At 35.6% G+C, this 23,762-nt stretch overlaps 1 protein-coding gene and 1 long non-coding RNA gene across 5 annotated transcripts; one reads left to right on the plus strand and one right to left on the minus strand.

Annotated features, from left to right (window-relative positions):
- Nucleotides 1–2,314: 2,314 nt before the first annotated feature.
- On the plus strand, nucleotides 2,315–9,717 carry LOC104243216 (protein DETOXIFICATION 29-like). 2 transcript variants are annotated; one of them, XM_009798376.2, is made up of 9 exons: nucleotides 2,315–2,722; nucleotides 2,796–3,337; nucleotides 4,603–4,689; nucleotides 4,782–4,838; nucleotides 4,911–5,149; nucleotides 5,231–5,349; nucleotides 5,506–5,592; nucleotides 5,912–5,980; nucleotides 9,376–9,717. In XM_009798376.2, the coding sequence occupies exons 1-8, from the start codon at nucleotides 2,405–2,407 to the stop codon at nucleotides 5,966–5,968; spliced, it is 1,506 nt and encodes a 501-aa protein (XP_009796678.1). In that variant the 5' UTR covers nucleotides 2,315–2,404; the 3' UTR covers nucleotides 5,969–5,980; nucleotides 9,376–9,717. The 2 variants fall into 2 exon arrangements, with proteins under 2 accessions (XP_009796678.1, XP_070006281.1); XM_070150180.1 differs by having other exon boundaries at nucleotides 9,409–9,717.
- Nucleotides 9,718–11,239: 1,522 nt separating this feature from the next.
- On the minus strand, nucleotides 11,240–16,475 carry LOC104243215 (uncharacterized). Of its 3 annotated transcripts, XR_011400417.1 has the most exons (4): nucleotides 15,661–16,475; nucleotides 13,940–14,904; nucleotides 12,735–12,798; nucleotides 11,240–12,265 (listed from the first exon to the last, which is right to left on the minus strand). It is a non-coding gene; the product is annotated as an uncharacterized lncRNA (long non-coding RNA). The 3 variants fall into 3 exon arrangements; XR_011400416.1 differs by lacking the exon at nucleotides 11,240–12,265 and having other exon boundaries at nucleotides 12,507–12,798; XR_715151.2 differs by lacking the exons at nucleotides 11,240–12,265; nucleotides 13,940–14,904 and having other exon boundaries at nucleotides 12,507–12,798.
- Nucleotides 16,476–23,762: the final 7,287 nt, after the last annotated feature.

Here is a 23,762-nt window from a genome sequence, read left to right on the forward strand (position 1 = left end):
GAATTATCGACAAGGCAATGATTTGAAATTTTAAGCACAAATAGCTCAGTGGTAAATGCATAACTACCCAACCGGTGGTAAATAATAGTACATAACTGCCTAACCAGTGATAACTGCCCGACCGGTCGTAGCCTGATGGTAATTGCATGACTGCCCGACCGGTCGTAACACGATTGTAAATGCATGGCTGCCTGACCGGCCGTAGCACGATGGTAAATGAATATGCATGACTGCCCAACCGGTCGTAGTACGGTGGTAAATGAATATGCATATGGATGCATGCATTACTATATTATGAACATTAACATCTTTATCGTAAGCCTCAATATAGACTTAGGAACATACCTAGACATGCTTGAATATCATTTTATAGGAATGAATAACATGGACATCCTTAATTACTAAGAGTAGAACCATTTATGGAATAACATTACATTTACGTATCGTTATTTGGATCATGCTAAAAGAAAGAAGGATTAACCTTAATATACCTGAGCCGATTCTCTTAACAAGTCCTTTAACCTATGTCTTTTGCGAAAAACATATAACGACAGATCGAAGTAGGGAAAAATCCGTATGATATTCTTGAGAAAGATTGCATCGTGCTCTCTTAGAATTTGCAGTTCACGCTTTATCCCATTGGCACGAAATCAACAAACAATGTTATCCATATTTGGTATGGAAATATTTTGCTTTCTGAAGGACTCACGACCAACCCACTCTTTTTACATAAGAGACTCAATTCTTGATACCTGATCTTTAGTTATTAAGGAATAAAATATCTTACTAGTGTAGGAAAGTTATTAGTGGGTGTGGTCCACTTAGTAGATGACTAAGACACCTAATCCTCAAAATGTGCCATCTATGTAAGAACTTAAGAGTCACTTCAATGGGATGGGGGTGTTGCCACGTTGGGGGGGGGGGTTAATCTTATCTAACAATTCCTTAATTAATTAGGTAATATTCCATTAGCCAATAATTAATCAATTATCCACATAATTAAGAATTATCTCAAATTACTTAAAATACTACTCACTTTTAACACACTTTATACATCTTATTATCATGGTCATGTGGTACCTTCTATGGCACTAGTCAATAATTACAGGGTATTATAGCTTGGACTGTATTTTATTCCAAAATGTCAAACTTCGATGAAACTCATTTTCTTTGATTTGCTTACCCTCTCACCTTCACGAATTTACTTATCACTTGTTTGAAATATCATAATACTTATAACCTAAAAAATAATCTCACTCCCGAGCTTATATCAATTTACTTATGGCGTACTTTCACATACGAAAATATGGGGTGTAACAAAATCCAACGTAGAAAAGTACGCGATGTAACATTCATCGTCTGGGTTGTAACGTACGAAGAAAGGAATCAGGGTTCATCTATCGTTTCCCATCGTTTCGGCGAACCTATACTCTGAGAAATGAGAGGACTATCTGTATAAGGGTGAACTCGAGGTTAGCACACAACCCGAGTTCCTGGTGAGTCAAACAAAGTAAGAAGTATGAATGTATGAGATAGAGACAGAATCTGAGGGCTCTTTGAATCGAGGCTGGAACAGGGTGCTCGCCACCGGGCTTGACAAGACAAGATCCCCCGAACCCGAAACGGACTCCAAGACCTCGGAAAGCACTACAAACGGTTGCACACACGACTAACAGAGGGCCATGATATCTGCACCCAACCGGATATCACGGCGTCGATCTCGCCCGATTAGTGTATCAGTGATTGACGTACACAGAAGATTTTTATCATTTTTAGAATTGTACTAGAGGTAAAATTCCCTTACTAAAGAGGAAGGTTTTTATTCAATAGAGACACTATAACACGCATATTAAGGTAATACAAACTTATTTATCTATTTTCTAGTTATTGAAAGTTCTTATTTTAATCTTGGTTCTTCATATACATTTGGCTTAAAATCGAGGGTCCGATCGAGGACAAAATTATTGTTCAGCTTAAATACGAGTCCGGCATTAACGTCATAACTGGTTTGATTATTCATTTTATCTTTAATAAGTTTATCTAACATTTTTAATTACTTATATTGAATTAATCCACATATTCTTAAAATTACATATAAATTCAATTGTTATCCAAATTAAGGTTAAAGAGGCTCAATTCACAAAATTCAAACCGGACGACAAGGAAAAGGAGTAAGAAAGCTTTTAGAAAATCGTTATAATAACTAATTAAGGGGTTAGGTGGAGTTCACTTTCTGGATGAGATGCACGGATTGGGAACATGCTAATAGTGTACTTTTACCCATTTAAACCTTATGTATTTTGTTCTTCTCGTCCCCCCTACCCCTTCCCTCCAAACCAAACCCTTTGTCTTGTTCTCTCTAAAGTACCCCACATGCATCCCTTTTATAGCCTCTGTCTAAACGATGTTTAGTCAAGTTCACAAAACCAGGATGGAGGAGGAAACTAACGTACCACTTCTCCTCTTAAAACATGAAATTCCAAAATGGCCATCTGATGAAAATGACATCCTCCCCATTAATGGTATCAGAAACTTTTTCCGGGAGTTCAGCTATGAGTCCAAGAAACTTTGGTACCTCGCCGGACCCGCGATATTCACCTCCCTTTGCCAGTACTCTTTGGGCGCTGTCACTCAACTATTTGCTGGCCATGTTGGACCCATTCAACTTGCTGCTGTCTCCGTTGAGAACTCGGTCATTATGGGAATCGCAGAGGGCGTACTGGTAAATAAATCTATATTATTTGGCTTTATTAATTTTATCCTCAAGAAAATAATTTGGATATTGTGGTTGTCAGTTGGGAATGGGAAGCGCATTGGAGACGTTATGTGGGCAATCATATGGAGCAAAAGAGCTAAATATGTTAGGGATTTACATGCAAAGATCATGGATAATCCTCAATACTGCAGCAATACTATTGACTCTTATCAACATATTCGCTACCCAAATTCTAATGTTAATCGGTCAGCCCGAAAACATATCAAGGTGGGCGGGGAAATTCGCGATGTGGATGATACCACAAGTGTTTTCATTTGCTTTGGAATTCCCAATTATGAAGTTTTTGCAAGCTCAGAGCAAGATAATGGTCATGGCTGTTATAGCTGGGATTTCATTTGTTTTGCATACTTTTTTTACTTGGCTTTTGATGCTGAAGCTAGGCTGGGGTTTGCCGGCCGGCGCGGCGGTTCTGAACGGCTCGTGGTGGTTCATGGTCATCGGAAAACTTGTGTATATTTTTTTGGGGAGTTGTGGTGAAGCTTGGTCTGGATTTTCTTGGAAGGCTTTTCATCATCTCTGGGAATTTGTTCGATTATCCCTTGCATCTGGTATTATGATTTGGTAAGTTTCTATTCATCAGTTCTGTTTTATTTATTTATTTATTTTCTGAAGATAATTTCTTTGAGCTAAACAGGTAGTTTTCTACTTGTTTCTAGAAAAATGGCACTATCAAAGTATACCTACCATTTGGCACAACCTTTTACTTTGAAAAACTTCTAGAAATGTTCTCGAAAGTGAAGTGGTATATTAATATAATACTCCCTCTACTCTCTTCCAATTTATGTGAACTTGTTTGACAGACACGAAATTTAAGAAAAAAAAGACTTTTGAAACTTGGAGTCCAAAGTATTTGTGTGGGTAAAAAAGTCATTAACGGTAGAATGAAAAGTTTAAACTAAATTGTTTCTAAATTTAGAAATGAGTCATTGTTTTTAGAACGGACGAAAAATGAAATATGTTCACATAAACTGGAACGGAGGGAGTAGTCATATTCCGAGCCTTCTCTCATTTTGGAGCTAAACGAGTATTAAAGTGTGAAAATCATCGCAACCATTGCATAATCCATTCAATTTTATCATACCGAACCAATTTAGCTTTGAAACACAAGCAAAGAATTGAAGAACAGGCTAATTTGCATCAATAGGTATTCAATCTGTTATCTACGTGAGAGTTACGTAGAACCATATTTAATTTTGTTGCATATTAGTGGGGAGGGAATAAGGAGAACGAAGAATGAGTTTTTGGATTTTGGAATGTGGAAATGAAAAAGAAATCCAGCAAAGAGGCAATAAATCATGCTGAACAGATTGACCTCATTCTCCCCTACCCACTGGTAAAACAAGAACAACTTGTCGCTTCACCCTTTGTGTGCTGTCTGATTTTCAAGTTTACACGGAGAAGCAAACGTAAAAGACACCGAGGGTGTGGCTTTGTGGTCAAAATGAGGGTTAAGAATTATTGAGGTCTCAAGTTCAAATTCTAGCCGAGACAAACATACTAGGTGATATCTTTCAAGCTTTAGTGGATACAACTACCCGGTACCTGTATTTGTGGGATAGCAGGTACCCCATGGAATTATCCTAGGTACGTGCAAGCTGGTCCGGACTGGTGGGAGGTAGTAGGTACCCCATGAAATTAGTCAAGATGTGTAAAAACTGGTACGAACACCACGGCTATCAAAAAACAAAATTATATTGCAAACTTACTATTTCTTTGGCAGTGAACATGAAATAAATAGTAAGAGGATTTGATAAATTATTGTTCTGTTTTCACTTGTTTGATGTGAGTAGTTAAACTTTGAGATGTCTTCTTTACTATGTTTGCAGCTTAGAATATTGGTACTTTATGTCGCTCATTCTCTCTGCTGGATACTTAAAGAATGCAGATATCGCAGTGGATGCAACTTCCATATGGTCAGTTCATTCAGATCCTATAATGAAGTTTTAGATCATTGATTTGACCTACATCACATGAACTAACAAGCTTCATAAGACTGAATTTGCAGTACAAACATAGTTGGGTGGACATTCATGTTGTGTATTGGATTCAATGCAGCTATAAGGTATGCATTTCCTTTTTGTTTCAGTCTAACAACAGATTAGACGCATAAAAGCATCAATTTTAATTGTTGCAGCGTGAGGGTATCAAATGAACTAGGAGCAGGGCGTCCAAGAAGAGCAAAATTCTCAGTGTTAGTGGTCTCAATCACTTCACTTGCAATTGGTGCCTTTCTTACAGTGCTACTTTTCGCTGCTCGAAACCATTATCCAGCTTTGTTTACCAATAATTCACAAGTCCAGCAGGCTGTGTATGATCTTACTCCTATATTAGGAGCCACTCTTTTCATTAACAGTCTCCAACCTACGCTCTCTGGTAATTTCCCATTTTTTGTAACGAATTATAAGGTTGAAACAAGATAACCATTATTTCATTTAATATTCTTTGTGACAACAGGGGTGGCTATTGGAGCAGGTTGGCAAGAACATGTGGCCTATGTTAACATAGTGTGCTACTATTTCTTTGGTATCCCTTTGGGTCTTTTGCTTACCTTCCTCTTCAAATTGGGCATTCAGGTGCTAATCCCTTCTTTTTTTTTTTTTTTTTTTTACTTTAGGAAAAGAAGAACAAACGATAGGAAATGTGGATATTGAAAAGAATTGAGGAGTCTTTGTAGTTGTAGTAGTATTTTGTTTAAGATTTCTCATTTTATTGTTGACTATATTTGTCAGGGCATGTGGTATGGAATGCTGGTAGGAACTACTTCCCAAACCTGTGTCCTAATTTGGATGATAGCAAAAACTGATTGGGAAAATGAGGTAACTGATAGTTTCTTTATTTGTTTATTTATTTTGTATATTTCATTTTTCGCATTATATTCTAGGACAGTATATTCTTTTTATCTTAAATAGGGTATAGTTAACTTATTATTTGGAAAAATAATAGAGTTATTCCCCTTTCCTATTTGCTTTCTATAATTTTGTGATCACCCCAAAAAGATAGTGAATATAATTATTAAATTAAATAAACCACATAGTAGAAGAATATTTTTCTTAATTATGGTACAACTAGGGGAATTGCAACAAGTTACAGTAATATAGATGAGACTGATGATGGTTCATTTTGTGCCAAATGCAGGCTTCTGTTGCTAATGATAGAATTCAAAAGTTGGGAGGACACACCAATAATAGCTAAGAACCACCCAAAGTAGCTCTCTTGCTACATCTTTTAAATTTCAAATTTCCTTTTTCTTTTACTCCTTTTCATCATATCCTTTTATTTTTCTTTCCATCCTATCTTTTGAAGCAAATATCTCTCTAGGTAGAATTTGTATTCTACCAATTAAGGGCTGAAATTTATTTTTGTCCACTTATACGGTAAGAATTTCAGTTTCTCTACTTATAGTGAGATAAATTTATGGATGGGTACCCAATTTTCAGTTTGTTGCACTAAAGTCATACAAGTAATTTTTGTAATGAATAGATAGCTCAATTAATAAACTTATATATAGTAATAACAAAAATTATTGCAAAATGTTAAATTCCGTCTGAAGAATGTTATTGGACTGCCACATGATAAAAGTGTCACTGTAAGTTTAACCATGTTATAACAAGGAAAAATGACACTGTATAGCCGCTGTAAAATAATAGCCAAAAAATGTATAAAATTTGTATATATATATATATATAGTTTTATACACTTTTTATATGTAAATTTTATACACTTTTTATACACTTTTTATAGTTTTATATGTTATATACAAAAATTATATAAATTTTATACACTTTTTTCGGTTAGCATATATAAATAGTTTCTGACGCGGGCTAAAAGTGATAATACCCCTTATAACAACTCATCTTGCACAATATCAATATGTCATGACTTAAAATCAAAGTAAAAAAGTTTTTGAACCACTTAAATTAATAAAAAAAATTATGATGTGCTACATGGTGATATTAGGTACTAAATTAGATCTTACATTAGTTGTTTTTATTGGTGTCACACTGTTATTATGCAATGGAATTTTTTCTTAGTTATACTACTTTTGCATTCTGCTTATGTATTTGGGACCGAATTAGAATTGTCTGGTATGTTTTATCATTCGATGATATATAGGTATAGTATAGCTTTTTTTAAGAAAAAAAAAAATACCACTGGACCAGTGCCAGCTGAAGCATAAGGGGGAAGTGCACGGTTAGCCACTAATAACACATTATTTACTTTTAAGCTACTGTTTAAAATGTCTTTAGTCTTTAGTCACTGCTTTAATAAACTTTATCTGCCCGGATAAAAACTCCTTTCTGCTCATAAAAGTTCAGGACCAAATGTCCTTAACTTTTGAAATTGCAACTCTAAGTTCAAGACTTGAGGACTACATGTCCTTAACTTTTGAACTTTTAACTTTAAGTTGAGGACTTCAGGACTACATGTCCTTAACTTTTGAACTTTCATCTCTAAGTTCAGGACCACCTGTCCTTAAGTTCTGTGCTTGTAACTCTAAGTTAAGGACTACTTGTCCTTAACTTTTGAACTTGTAAGTCTAAGTTGAGGACCTATTGTCCTTAACTTTTGAGCTTGTTAGTCTAAGTTCAGGACCAAGTGTCCTTAACTTTTGAACTTGTAACTGTAAGTTCAGGACCAATTGTCCTTAACTTTTGAGCTTCTTAGTCTAACTTCAGGACCTATTGTCCTTAACTTTTGAGCCTGTTAGTCTAAGTTCAGGACCTATTGTCCTTAACTTTTGGGCTTCTTAGTCTAAGTTCAGGACCTATTGTCCTTAACTTTTGAGTTTGTTAGTCTAAGTTCAAGACTTTAGAATCTATTATCCTTAACTTTTGAACTTGTAACTGTAAGTTCAGGACTTATTTTCCTTAACTTTTGAGTTTGTTAGTCTAAATTCAAGACTAAGTGTTCTTAACTTTTGAACTTGTAATTCTAAGTTCAGGACCAAGTGTCCTTAACTTTTGAACTTGGAACTCGAAGTTCAGAACTAAATGTCCTTAACTTTTGAACTTGAAACTGTAAGTTCAAGATCCATAACGCACGATTTTGCTCAATTGAACAAAATTAATCACAAAGACCAAGAATTTTGCAATTATTACATATGATCTAGCAGAAAATAAAAGTTAAAACAAAGAACTAGAAAATGTAAGAATTGTTTTTCTCACTGTGCATGCGCGAATTTTTTCGGGAAAGAGAGGAAAAAGGAGGGCATAGAATTTCAGACAGTGAGGAAAGTGATTGGAGCTTTGTAATTCTCGACTTCAGAATCTGATTCAGCAATACTTAGCCCTTAAGTTTGTCAAAACGCTGTCTCACAAACACAGTTCTTCTCCCTAACATGAAAGAGATAAAAGAAAGGATAACACAGTCTTTTCATATTAATTTTAATAAACTAGTAGTTATTATTGATAAGCATTGAAAATGCTGGATAAAAAGTAAATACCACTTTAAAAAGTGGCTACCCCACACAATTTTTACCGGCATAAGGCAAGTAAGACAAGTGCTTTAGGCCCCAAAATTTTAGGGGCTCCATTTTTCACTAGTAGTAGGTTTATGAATTAATTTTAAAAAAAATTGAATATCTTGAAGTAAAAGAAAAAAGTACAATTTTTTTAATAAACTAAGATTACAAACTTCTAAATTTTGAAGAATTAGATGCGTATGAAAATATTTTTGGTTTTCTATTTGGAGGTAAAAGAATTTAATATAACCAGGTAACTAGAATTTGGAAAGATATTGCGTTAACCACGAAAAATATTGATGATTTAGACTTATTTTTTAATAAAAGTATTAAAAAAATATAATACAAGTAAAAAAAATACACTAATCGATCTATATACTTGATCAGACAAAATGACTTTTTTTTTTTTTGGTCAAATGTCTATATTGCTTATAGAATAAGATTACTTGTAAAGAAATAAAATAGATAAATTTTTATTAGAAAAAAGGAAAAAAAAAAAAACTTAAGGCTACTCATCAAGGCTTGGCTTTAGGCCACCGACTCTGTTGAGCCGCCCCTCCACTGGACAAGGTATGTAGTGGCTAATTTTATTAATCTATATTATATTAAAAGCATGAACCCCTAAACTAAAAAGTTAAATTACTTATTTACCCTTCAGAAATTTAATTATCCTACTTATTTAAACTAATTTATAATTTATAATAATAATAATATTTAAACAAAAATAAAGAGGAAATTTTCGGAAGAGTTGTGTATCTTAAAATGCTTCAAATTAGTAATGAAAACATTATTTCAATCGTTGCCTTTTAATCAAATTCAACTGCTGCCTTTGTAAAAGTAGTATCATACATTTAAATGGTTCTACATGATGATCACGCAAAATCTTTCTCCTGTCCAAATTAAACGTTCCTTAATTTTTCGAGGACCTATTCTCCTTTTCGTATAATCTGCACTCATTTACAATGAATGAACAGTTAGTTTTTGAATTTTTCTAGCACAAACTTTGCATATATAAAATTCCTTTTATAGTCCTTCGATTCTCATGGAACTTGTATAGCAATTTTGATAAACTTCTAATTGCTCGCGAAATGCTGGAAGCAAAACTTAATTCTTACACTTCTTTTTGTGCTATCACTAGGAATTTTATTGGCAGCATTATTATTGGTGCTAGGAAATTACCAAATGAAAATGTTTCTTTGCGGCAAATGTGGCTACTGATTATCAAGGTGGGATAGATGACAACAATTAATGGTGGTGGAATTGCTGCAGAAGATGGAACCGGTCGTGGTTTGAAGGCTTTATGTACTAATTGACTTGATTTTAGTTTTCTTATGCAGATCACATACTCTCATTTTATATTTCTTATTATATTAAAAGTAGGAAGACCTTAACTGAAAAGTTAAATTACCTAATTGCCCTTCTAATTAATTTAAATATTCTACTTAAAAAATATTAAATAAAAATACTAAATTTATTTGAAGAGGTGTAACTTTTCATAGTAGCATTAGTTAGTGATATTCCACCGTTGTTATCTTTATTGAGGCCTAAAAGCAGAAGTTAATTTACCTATTTACCCCTCTTAAAATCCTAATTACTCTACTTATTTATAAATAAAAAAAATAAAATAAAAAAACTAAAATTGTCGAATTCCTACAAATAGCCCCAAGCCTTCATGACCCTTAAAAAATCACAACCATTCGAACAGTTATCTTAAGGAAAATGTACTCTACAAATTATTTTTGCCAGTACAAAGATATAGACATGGGCAAGTCTGCTGCTAGATTGGATAAATGAAGGATATGCCAGATCAGTGTCTTTTATTTTCATAAATCATGGTTGAAGTATGCTAATGCAGACAATTAACGTCGCATAGTCTCTTAAGTAAGGTTTAATTGGTGGACTAACTTCATATGATCGTATAAACAGAAAGTGGCAACAAAATTAGACAAGATTTCAGCACTGAAGCCATGTTAATGGCAAAGCCGGATCGATCAATATTTCAAGGAGAAATAGAATAATTTTTACTCCACTTTTGATAATGAACGTATAGTAACCGAAGTATTTTGATACTTTTACTTTTACAAAATTAGGGAGAAGACAAATTAAGTGATTGATTTCTCTTTATCGCCTTTACATGAAGAAAGTAGCCATATTGGGTTCTACTTTCTAAATTTATTCTGAAGTTTGCTGCCCTTGTGTCATGATCTCATAATATATAATGCGTCTTGCATGCATATTATGATTAGAAATAACTAAGGATATATTAGTAATTTTCTTTTTTGGATGATATTCAATTAGTTAATATACAATTTATTGCCTAAGCTATCTATTAGCCACAAATGTACAATGTTTATTAAGGGGATTCGAAAAATAAGAGAAGTAAACATTCGAGAAACCAAGGTGAATCAATATATATATATATATATATATATATATATATAATTTTCAAATTAATCTTATATACACATTGTAAAGGGGCGGATGAACCCCTTTCAGCCCTCTAGCTCCACCCCCTACATTAATACTTGAAAATATTCTTGATTGATGATCTTTTATCTAGGATTTAATGTCTCAAGAAGTTAACATATTAATGTTTTATGCATTACGCTTGGCATGAAAATGTGAATAAATAATCAGTTTTGGTGATTTCTCTTTGAGATTATTTATTTAAATTATAATCAAGATACTGTTTTATCTCATATGTTTATGTCTTTTAGCAGCCAGTGTAAAGTATTTATTCCACATTAAAAAATTAGTAAGATGATAAAGTAACTTTAACAAGTTGTTTGGAAGAAATTAATTTGTACTTATTAATTTTTGTCTTATAACTCAAACATATAGTTTTAGAGCATGTGTTGCGGTTAAAGTTTATTATTTTTAATGCAAATTTTATATTATTTGTTATGAGACCACGTGCAACGCACATAATCCGTAACTAGTAAAATAAAAATCGCCCCTTACATCATGTAAAAAATAAAAACTAACAAGATAAGAGATGCTAATATCAATTTAAGTCTTATAGAATGCACTAAGTTGATAATACAAATTGACAATCTAGCATCTATGAAGAATTGAGACTCGCCAAACTTACACAGGGGAAAGTAATGTTGATTCTCGGCCGCCTCATTCCATACCAATTACTCGCAAAACTCCAGTATAGTTACCATCATGATCTTCATCTTCTCGATTTCACAGGCTTAATTCACAAAGATGGACACTGACTCTTGTCTAAATTAAGTGTTGCTATTCCCTTTAATATAAGCTCACAGAATGAATGAATACTTAATGCCCCTTCAATCGCAAAAGCTCTACTAGTAAGATATCTGCCAACGCATTTCCATCGCGGAAAATATGCAAATTTGCCGCATCTTCTCCCTTATGGACTGAGCAATTATTGCAACGGCATCTCATATGTTGGAAAACTAATTCAAAATTATAGTAGGAAACTTTAATTGTTTAGGATTTAATATTTGCCAGTTTATTTAATTCATGTTTAGTTAGGATTTGTAGTCATAATTATATAGGAATAAATTTTCCTGTTTCTTGTTAAAATAGGTTTCGTACTATTATAAATAAGGGTATTGCTAGCTTATTTTATGTGTGAAGGAGGAACAGAGAATTGTAGAGAGCATTTATAGATTTATAAGAAAATATTTTTTGATCATATTGATATCAGAGCTTCTACGGTCTTGGGAGAAAACCAAATAGCTTTCGTTGCCGGCGAGCAGCGCCAGCCAATATGTGTCGTTTGTCTAGCCATTGAGTATATTGGAAAACGACTATCCTTAAGGATATTCTTCATCAGTAGTGAGTCCGTCCCAATAATAACCTAGACGAAATGATTAGCAAGTCAAACAGTTAAGAGCTTCACTAATAACAATGGCTTCCACCTCTGTATTAGTGGAGACATGAATTTCCTTGGCTTGGGCGCATACAAGATCACCCATGGAATCACGTACATAAAATCCGTATGAGCTTCTCCCAGGATTTGCTCGACTCGCTCCAGCCCTACTGCATTTGATCCAATTCTAAGGCAGAAAGGACCAAGATAACTTTGTAAGAATGTATGGAGTTGCACATATTTTGTATTAAGAATAATTGTAAGTTGGTTGCTATTGTTAAAAGGTTGACCCAAATTGAAAGTGATATATTAAGATTTTAAAGTTAATAAGGTCTATAAGATTGTCACGAACCAAAATCACAACTTGTCGTGACGGCGCCTAACACACTTACTAGGCAAGTCGATAGTTACATAACAGCGAAACACTTGAATAAAATATACATTAATAAACTCAACAACGGAAGAATCTTATAAATATACGATAATAGTAGCTGAATCTATACTACAACCACCACAAAACATGATGTCAATGAGTACATGACCTACTAAGCATCAACATAGTCTGAAACTCTAATATAACTGTCTGAGTAATAGAGCAGTACTGAATAAAATAAAAAGGAGGAGAGGTCAAGGTTTGCGGGCGTCATAGTAGCTACCTCAAAGTCTCCGAGCAGGTACTAGCACCAAGATAACAATCACCACGTCCAAATGTACCTGGATCTGCACACGAAGTGTAGAGTATAGTATGAGTACAACCAACCCAATATACTCAATAAATATCGTAGCTAACCTTGACGAGGTAAAAGAGGCACAAATTATAAATGATGCTAGCTATCACCTGTACAGTTTCATCATTTAACAAGTACAAAGCAGTAATGAAATCAAGCCATAAAGCACACGAAGAAACATACGTATGTATGTATGTGTAGGGAGTTTGTCAAAAACTCTGCTCAGTCAATATTCGGCATAGAAATATGATATGCAGTTAAATTAGGTAAATAATTACGAAACTTGCAAGTGAATATGAAATGCAAAATTCAAACAAACACTCGACAGATTTTCTCAACCTTTCCAATTCCATACCAAACCACTGGTCCGATTTTCTCAATATCCGCGTGTGCACCATCAAGAGAGAAACATGAGAGGGTTACCCTAGGGGGTGGATTCATGTCCACACGCAAGCATGGTCAATTCAACGTGCTACCAACCCGGCGTGATCACATGCTTAATATCATAATCCCCCCTGCGTGGTCACAGGTACAACAACACAATTCGCCAGCGTGGTCACATGCATAACAATATAATTTGTCCGGCGTGGTCACATGCATAACAATACAATCCGCCTGGCGTTGTCACATGTATAACAACACAATCCGCCCAACGTGGTCACATGCATAACAACATAATTCGCTCGGCGTGGTCACGGGCACCCATTCCAATCATATCACACAAGAGAAAATAACAAGAATACATGTACGTGATGAATAACTAACAAATCTCATGCTCCTGAACTGGTAAAAGTGACATGCTAAGTGTAGGCATGTGCAAAGTGTATTATCATAGCTCGAATTGATAAATCTCATCACATAATAGTATTTATCAAGTTCATTCAGGGATTTAAACCTTTAGTAGCCTCTAACATGGCTTAAATAGTTCACAATAATGTTATAAATGCGAGAAATATCATAGCTTAAAGCTTAACAGTCAAATCTAGGCATATCATAGTCTAAGCACAACTCGAGCATGGGTAAGGTGTTAGCACATGGGCTCAAACCCCAAACATGTGCGAACCCAACAACATGTAACCATCATAATAATTCAGGCAACTAGTGCCTCAACCAAGTTTAGATAAGATACTTACATCAAGCAAACCAAATCACTCCGCTAACAACCCTTTACCGCGCGTATCAACCTTCGAAAGACTTGAATCTAGTCAAAATAACATAATGCTATCAATAAAAGCCATAGAAGTGAATCCAAAAGATATAGCTAAGGTCGTTAACTCAAATCAAAAGTCAACTCAAAAAAGTTAACTCTGGGCCCGCACCTCGGAATCCGATAAAATTCATAAATTCCGAACACCCATTAAATTACGAGTCCAACCATACCAAAATCATCCAATTCCCACCATAAATCGCCCCTCAAATCCACAAATTTTACTCTCCAATAACATAGTCCCAAAATCCCCCAATTCTAACTTAGATTTATGATATATAGGCGAAATAATCAATGGGTATTCAATATTTATGGACAAAAGTAAATAAAAGTCACTTACCTCTTCCAATTAGGTGGAACCCTCTCTAAAAATCTCCCTAGACAGAACTTCAAAATCCCAAAAATGAGAAAAACACTCAAACCCTCATTTTTAACACACTGCCAGCGATTTCGTTTCTGCGGCCTACATTACCGCACCTGGGGTTCTGCTTTTGCAGACAAAATCTTGCTTTTCCGAAGATGACTTAAATACAGACCTGCCGCTTCTACGGCCAAAATCCTGCTTCTGCAGGTCCGCTTCTGTGGTCTACCAAGTGTTTCTGCGCGCCCGCACTTGCGAGAACCATCCGCATTTGCGTTTCCTGCATATCACACCAAACTTTGCTTTTGCGAAACAACCATCACAGAAGAGACTTCGCTTCTGCGGAACCCAACTTGATTCTGCGAAAATCCCCAAGCCAGGCCCCTTCCGCACCTGAGACACTCCAGCCGCATTTGCGGTCAAGCCCATCGCAGATGCGATTACACCAGCAACCTAAATTCTTCAGCAATGCATTAATTCTAATTTTTGATCCGTTAGCCATCCGTAATTCACTCGAGGCCCCTGAGACCCTATCCATACATACCAACACATCCCAAAACATCATACGAACCTAGTCAAAGCCTCAAATTACATCAAACAACATCAAAAAAACAAATCGCACCCAATTTAAGCCTATTGAAACTAATGGATTTCAAGCATAAAGATTAATAGGGGTTATCCAACCAGCCTATAATGAAGTTCTAGATGGTCACTATTACAAGGTTCATATAATAGTCATGGTTCTACACTGTTCAATTTAGATCATTAAGTCTAGTGTAAGTCATGAACTATGGTGAGGATCTCTTTCATTTAATCAACGGCATGTTATAATATTACAAATAAGGGATCACTATAGCATACTGCAGCAGAAGAACTCTTACCAAGACAATAGGAAAGGTCTAAAAGCATAGTTCAATTAGGTTAGCAAACACAATAGTACAGTTGTTATTTAAACTGACAAGGCATATATAACATTAACTTAAGGCCTCAAGATAGGATTCATTCGAAAGAGGCATTAGTCATTAAGAAGGCATTTGTTATCTATCCAAATTATGAGAAATTAAGTTTATTAACAGTAGAAATTAGCTAGCAACACCGACGCAATCATAACTTATCAGGAGATAATTGATTCAATTAACAAGAATAACATGTGAAGGAAGAATACAATAAACACAAACATAAGCTACTGATATGAACTGCATACGAAAGCTAATCAACAGAGAAGACATCATATACACGAAACAACACAATTAATCAAAGAAGAAGGAGGGTCCGAGTACACTCACCTTCTGCAGGGCAGCGGACCAAACAATAGCTCTTTATTTATCCGTTTAGGAATCCAAACACCAAATGAATCACGTACAAGAATTAAACTCGAGCGAAAAGAAGGAAAGAAAAGGTTAGGGAGAAGCTAATGGAATTTAGAATTTAGCCGAAATACTTAAACTTTTAGATATTTTTTACTAGTAATTTTAGGTGCATTGATTGGTGTCGATCTATGTTAGGTGAGAGCATTGAAAGCTCCTATTTATAGTGGCTATTGAAGCCTTATGGTTCCGGTTAATTCAAGATCGATAGTTGATGATGACGATAAGGTAGATGATGATAGTGAGAAGGTGAAATCAAAAGGGAAAATAGGGAAAATCAGTGATGAATTTTACCTGAGCATGAAAGAAGTCGAACGTTGAGGACTTCGACCCAGTGGTCAAATGCTAATGTCCAGAGGTCACTGTGTTTGACTTCTGGACAAAGAATAATGATGATAAAGCTGAAGATACATCCATACATACTTCGATTCGACGGAACGTAGGACGGATTGAGAGATTTACATGTTACATAGTTTTAGGTCTATAAGGGTTTTAGAATGGGGCTTTTGAATTTTAGTGATGAAATAGGAGAAATCGGCTAAGATTCACGAGTATAGGGGACAAATCGAGTGTTCACGGGTTTGAATTTGTGATCTTGCACTAATTTGTACAAGGATTCATGACTGATGGGAGATGAGGGTTTGAGAGAATAGAGGGGAAAAGAGAAATGGGAGGCAGCCATTCAAGGTGAGAATGATTAGGGTTAGGGTGTTTGGTAGATTAAAAACGAGGGATGGGATTTGGACTGTTGGAGCATTTGATCAATGACCCTAATAATTCAGGACATAAGGGTTTAAAGAACATGGTTATTAGGAAAATACGGGGATCGTTGGATCTGTGTGATCCTACGATTGAGACAAAATCTGGCATATGGTTTAAATAGAGGAAAAAGTAGGAATAAATGTGGACCGTCGATGATTTAGATCGACGACCCAGATTCATTGTGCTTGTTTTGTGAGTGAAGGGGACGGGTGATGTGGCACAATTCTTTGGCTCTCAAGGGTTGGCATGGATTGCCAAAGTGGATAGGAGGGGTTAGTTCCGGACCGGGTCAAGTCGCATTGTGCCTGTGTTTTGTGCTGAACTTTATTTAAAGAATGGCCACATTGTATTTAATTAGGTAAGTGCAATTGTAGCCTTTTAATCTTTAACCCCTTTAAAAAAGCATAATTAAATTTAATTAATTCTAATTAAATATGATAAAAATATAATTATCAAATACATTATAAATTATTGTAATTAATTAATTGCATATTAAAACACTTTATTTATTAAATTAGAAAACTAATTTCGAATTAATTTAAAATAAGCGGTGTAATTAAAAATCAAAGATTAATTTGTTAAATTAATTGTAAAACTTGTGTTATCAAAATATAGAGGTTATTTAATAGTTTCAACATAGTAAGGGGTAATATAATTTATACTGAATTATTAATTTAACACTATTAATTACTATCAGCGAGGATCTTCAGCAATAATATCCTTTGACTTGATTCAGTACCAATTTCATGGCAATTTCACTCCATCTTGATTTTTCAATTCGTGTGACCCTTTACCGGTGATAGCTTAAACTCGGTAAGGTCCCTGACACCTCTTTCTCTTGCAATGATCTGTTATTTTTGCCACGATTCGTCCTTCTATCGGAAGCGAACCTATCTGATGACTGGAATCCTTTACTATTACGCCCATCAGTCCTCTCGTAAGATAGAAAATGACTCTTAGAAGACCTCTAATCTGCATTAAAGTTAATTTTAAACTTATCTTGATTCCTATTACGACTCCGTCCCTTGGAGGACACCGAAAAGCTAAGTTGATCATTTTTTATCCTTATCTTTGACTTGTAGCGATTGTGAACATATGCCCGTGTGGTTGCCTGAAACTCGAGCAAGTTCTCCTTCAATTTTTGGGAGGCATCAGAACTCAACGAATTGAGGCCCATTGTAAATGCCTCCACTGCCCACTCGTCCAGAACCGTTGCTAATAAGATTCTTTCTTTCTGCAACCGGATCACGAATTTTTGCAGCAACTCAGATTGTTCTTGCAAAATTTTGAATATATCCGCCTTACTGGGCTGGACCTTTTTTGCTCCAGCATGAGCTTTGATGAACGAATATGCAAGCATTTCAAAAGAATCGATTGAATGCTCAGGTAAAAGAGAATACCATGTCAGGGCACCCTCCGTGAGGGTTTCACTAAACTTTTTCAACAAAATCGACTCGATCTCATCCTGAGCCAAGTCATTTCCTTTTACTGCTATGGTGTAGATCATGATGTGCTCCTGTGGGTCTGACGTCCCGTCATACTTTGGAATATCCGGCATTTTAAACCTTTTTGGGATCAGCTCCGGTGCCGCGCTTGGTTTAAGCAGCAACTGCATATACTTTCTCGAATCTGGTTTTTTTAACACCGGCTACGCGCTTCGGATCCGATCTATCCGAGCATGAAATTCCTTCGCATTCAGGTCCATTCATTCATTCATTAATTCATTCATTTCTCTCATGAATATCATGATTTTGAAAGGATCATTTAAGTTGTTGTTCCCAGGTCTCGTCGAAATTGACTTCATCCCTTGGAATATTTTTATCGGTTCTTTGAGCTGTCTAATTTATGGGAACGCTGGGAGGAACCTTTCATTAGCATTATTGCAAGCACACGATAATGCCTGCTTCAATTCCGTCATCACACAATCTTGCCATGTAAGGTGATCCACAATTGCCTTTTGTTGTTCTCTCAAGATTTTGACTGTTTTGACAACATGCTCATCCTCTGCATCATCAGGAGTCGGGCCCCGCACATGCTTAGGGTATTGTCCTATGTGAACTGGGGTTGCTTCATCCCCTTCGTTGCGTGTTTTGCTGGTTGAATCATCACGATGAACAAATCCTCCCATTCATCGTGTGCTCCAAAATTGTAAGCGTAGTTGACATCATTAGCTGCCATATTTGATTTTTACTTAGGTAAAAGTCAAAATTTATTTGTAACAAACGAACGGATCAAAGTAATTACAGAACTGTCTATGCCCCACGGTGGGCGAGAAACTATTTACCCCTAAAATGGTATAGTTGAATTTATAGAGTGATTTATAGACAAGCAAATCGATTTGACACAAAAATAATAAGTAAGTAAGGACAAAAGTAAGATTGCCAGATGAAATTAAGATTAACGGGCCTGACTCGAAACTTAACCTTTCCGATGACAAGAGTGAATACAATGTTCAAGTGTTAAAATTGAGCGTAATATAAAAATAGATTATAGCTTTTTGTATACAAAGTTTTTCGTGCCTACAATAGATGGTAATCCGTCTATTTATAGCCCTATTCAGGGAAACAAGATCCTCAAATCAAGTTCCTCTTATATGAGAATAAAATCGTCATTGATGGGTGTATAATAGTTGGTTATAAATGCAGACATTCTTTGTAATGACTTCCTTTTGAATGTTACCCGATGGCAATGCTTTGAATCATTGTTACTGCCCGCTCTATCTCGGGGCTTGTTCAACATTGTTTGGATGCTTGCATCCGTTGACAGCTGTTCGCTGACTCACATCCCACATGTCTTTAGTTCTACGTGTCACTTCGTCATTCACCCAACTGTCATTAACCAATTTTACTCCATATATTTTGCATTAAACAATGTTTATGGAAGAAATCCCAATAATTTGCGTGAAACGGAGGAACAAATTGATCTGCAAAAGTGGAAGCTATGAAGAAGAAGTGTATTCTTGTCTAGTTAATTACAAAGTGGCTAAATGTTAATTATTTTTTAAATTATGACTACATCTTAATCGGCGGTCAGAAAAATAACTATTTGCCTATTTTATTGTAAATATGGCGTATAAAAAGGAAAAATGACGATCCAACTATAACACTGACAGTTGGTTGGTTTGGGGGGGGGGGGGCAAATCACACATCATGGACATCACATGCCTTAAAGAAAATTTAGCACTTGTCACAGGAGTATCATCAACATGAAATACATTTAAGTAACAGTAATAGAAGGGAAAATACATATTTTACCTCCTAAACTTTTCCCCAAAACTCATGTACACACTTTAACTTTACGTGTGTTCTTTTATCCCCTTATTCTGGTTTAAAGTGAACTACTTCCACCTGGTACGTATAATACCAGATTTATGGGGTGAGGTGTATTACACGAGCATGCCACGACAGTGCTACATCAACAATTTATTAAAATTTTAGTTTTTCACTCTTTCCTTCTTCACACATTTTTTCCTTTATATTACTCCTTTTTATGATAATTAACCTTAATTAATGCAACGACCTGATCGGTCATTTTGAGCTTTTGCACTTCGCTCACTAGTTCTCGTGCATGACTATCCCCGTGTAATATATTATGACTTATGTAAATCGTCAATTTTGGTTTTCAGGGTAATCAGAATGAATTTGGAAGAACAGTTCTCAGTTTGAAACTTAAAATTTGAAAGGTTGACCAAGTTTTGACTTGTTAGTATATAATCTCGGATTAGAATTTTTATGATTTGGTTAGCTCTGTTAGGTGATTTGGGACCTAGAAGCGTAATCGGAATATATTTTGGAGGTATGTGGAAGGTTTAAGCTTGAATTGGCGAAATTGGAATTTTAGCGTTTTCCGGTTGATCGGTGATATTTTGATATAGGGTTCGGAATAGAATTTAGGAAGTTGGAGTAGGTCCATTGTATCATTTGTGACGTGTGTGCAAAATTTCAGGCCATTCGAACGAGGTTTGATAGACTTTTTGACCGAATTCGGAATTTGGAAGTTTTTTGAATTCATAGGCTTGAATCCGATGTTGATTTGATGTTTTGATGTTGTTTTGAGTGTTCAGAAGGTTGAAACAAGTTTGAATAATGTTATGGGATATGTTGGCATGTTTGGTTGAGGTCCCGGGGGCCTCGGGTGAGTTTTAGTTGGTTAAACGGATCAATTTCATGTTATGAAAGTTGCAAATTTTCTGGTTTCAGTTGTAGGCATTTATGTTCTTCGCGATCGTGAAGAGAAGTCCGCGATCGCGTAGGCTTAGTTAGGAAGAGGTGGAATTTGTTCTATGCAACCGTAGAGTTGAGGTCGCGATCAGGTACGCTTGTGATGTTGTGCTTCACGAACACGTGGGCAAGGCCGCGTTCGCGTAGAAGAAAGTGAGCTGGTGAGAAGTGAAAAGTATTGTTCTATGCGATCGTGTGGGGATGGTCGCGCTCGCGTGAGTTGGCTAGGTAGTGCTTCGCGATCGCATGTATTGTTCTGCGATCGCATAGGGTTGATATGAAGGTCAGTCCTTTTTGTGTTTCGCAATCGCGAGGCAATTTCCGCGATCGCGATGAAGGAAACAACTGGGCAGAATGTTTAAGTTCAAAATTGAGGGTTTAAGTCCAACATCACAAAAAATATTAGAGAGCTCGGGAGAAGGTGAAATTTGAGGAGATTTTCAGTGGAGCTATTGGGGTAAGTATTCTTCACTCATATTTGGTTTAATTCCTGATTTAGTCTTGAATTTCATTATTTAATTTGAGAAATTTGAGTGCAAATTGGGAAAAAATGGAGGAAAAGTTTGAGAATTCTTTTGGGGATTTGAATGGGCAATTGAGGTCGAATTTTGATAAATTTATTGTGGGTAGACTCGTGAGAGTGTAAGAATTCTATTGATGTGATTTTTATCGGATTTCGAGATGTGGCCCTGGGGTTGGGTTTGGCCAATTTCGGAATTTTTGATGTAAATTGGTTAATTTCGAGTGGGATTTGTTCCCTTAGCATATTTTGATAGTGTGAATCTGATTTTGGTTAGATTTGGAGTAATTAGAGGCCAATTCAAGGGGCAAAGGCATCACAGATTAGAGTTTGGACCAGATTGAGGTAAGTAATTATTGTAAATGCTGTCTTGAGGGTATGAAACCCCGAATTTCACATTGTTGTGCTACTTTGAGGTGACACATATGCTAGATGACGAGCGTGGAGTCGTGCACCATTGGGGATTGTGACTTGGTATATCCCGTACGATTGTTAAGTCGCGTATTTGATTGAAAACTGTTTGATATCATTGTGTTTCGAAAAGTATTGCTATGTTTTGGGCGGAATGCCATATTTGGGCCTCGTGCCAACTGTTTTGGACCCTTATGGGGCTTTTAAACTATTGTTCCTCACTATTTTAACTTAATAATTGTACTCAGTCATGCTGTGTTTTATTGATTTCTTAACTCAGACTTATTTGCTAAATTTTGATACTATAAATGATATGTTGAGCTGAACACCCTGTTTTACTGATAGTCCGAGTGGCTTGTGAGATTGATGGTTGAGAGAGGCCGAATGCCTGATTGTGAGGTTGATGTCTGAGATAGACCTGGGGGCTGATTGTGAGGTTAATTACTGAGAGAGGTCGATGGCCTGGTTGTGAGGATTATATATTTATGGATCGGGCTGCATGCCGCAACTATATATATATATATATATATATATATATATATATATATATATGTGTGTGTGTGTGTGTGTATGTGTGTATATGTATATATATATATATATGTATATGTATGTGTATATGTATATGTATATGTATGCGTATATGTATATGTATATGTATATGTATATGTATATGTATATGTATATGTATATGTATATGTATATGTATATATATATATATATGTATATGTATGTGTATATGTATATGTATATGTATGCGTATATGTATATGTATATGTATATGTATATGTATATGTATATGTATATGTATATGTATATGTATATGTATATGTATATGTATATGTATATGTATATGTATATGTATATGTATATGTATATGTATATATATATTTATATGTATATATTTATATGTATATATTTATATGGATCGGGTTGCACGTCACAGCAATATAGCGCTTGGGCTGTAGGAGCCCCTCCGGAGTCTGCACACCCCTAGTGAGCACAGTCGACTATATATATGGATCAGGCTGCACGCCGCAGCGATATATGGATCGGGCTGCACGCCGCAGCGGTTATGATAGGGTACCTATTGAGCGTGAGTGCTGAGTGTGAGTGTTGATTGCTGAGAGTTGAGTCATGAGTGACAGAGTGGTTTGCCCGAGGGGCTATATATATGTACATACACATATACGAGTGAAGCTTTGCCTGAAGGGCTTGTTTATGAACTTATTGTTTTTTTTACTCCTTCTTAAAGTAAGTTTCTCTTGAATATGTTGATTAAATTACTGCTTTCACTCATCTTTAGACCGAGCCTCTATTGAAAATGTTGAACAAATGCTTTAAACAACTTTCATTTAAACGGAAGTTTTTACGAGGTGTTCGAAATTTAGTCACTGATTTGGCTTTGTTACTTCCTCCGAGATTTTTAAGTTATGAAATGGTTATGAATTTCTGTTTGCCGAGGGGTTATATACGAACTATGTTTTTCCCGAGGGGCCGATTATGATTTTCATCACTTTCATTATATATATTTCATTAAACCTCTATTGAAAAGGTTAGAAAGATATTTTCTAAAGGATTTTACTAAAGTTGGTAATTTAACGAAATGATTTGAATGGTATCCTGTTTTGGGAACATACTGTAACCACAGTGGTGCTATGACATGGTTTACGTGATTTCTTACTGCTCAGTCTTCATTTACGTTTATTACTTACTGAGTGAGCGTACTCACATTACTCCTTGCACCATGTGTGCAGATTCAAGTATTTCTGAGCTCGGTGGCAGGTTCATCGGAGTTAGCAAGGTAGCTGCTTGACGATCGCAACCCTATTTTTCTCCCTCCTTATTCTTCCTTAATGTATGCTTGTGATTTTCACAGCTATGTTGGTCTTGATATTATTAGACAGTTGTAGTAGATGCTCATGACTAGTGACACCTCGATGTCAGGCTTGTGTATTTATTCTGCACTGTTCATTTAGACTTATATCATGAGATTATTGATTAATAAATGGTATAAAAAATGAGTTTTATTGAATAATGGTTGATTCAGGAATTATGTCAGCTGGCCTAGTTTCACGATAGGCGCCATCACGACCGGGTCAGTTTTTTGG

The sequence above is a fragment of the Nicotiana sylvestris genome, chromosome 6 (assembly GCF_000393655.2).
Source record: "Nicotiana sylvestris chromosome 6, ASM39365v2, whole genome shotgun sequence".
NCBI lineage: Eukaryota > Viridiplantae > Streptophyta > Magnoliopsida > Solanales > Solanaceae > Nicotiana > Nicotiana sylvestris.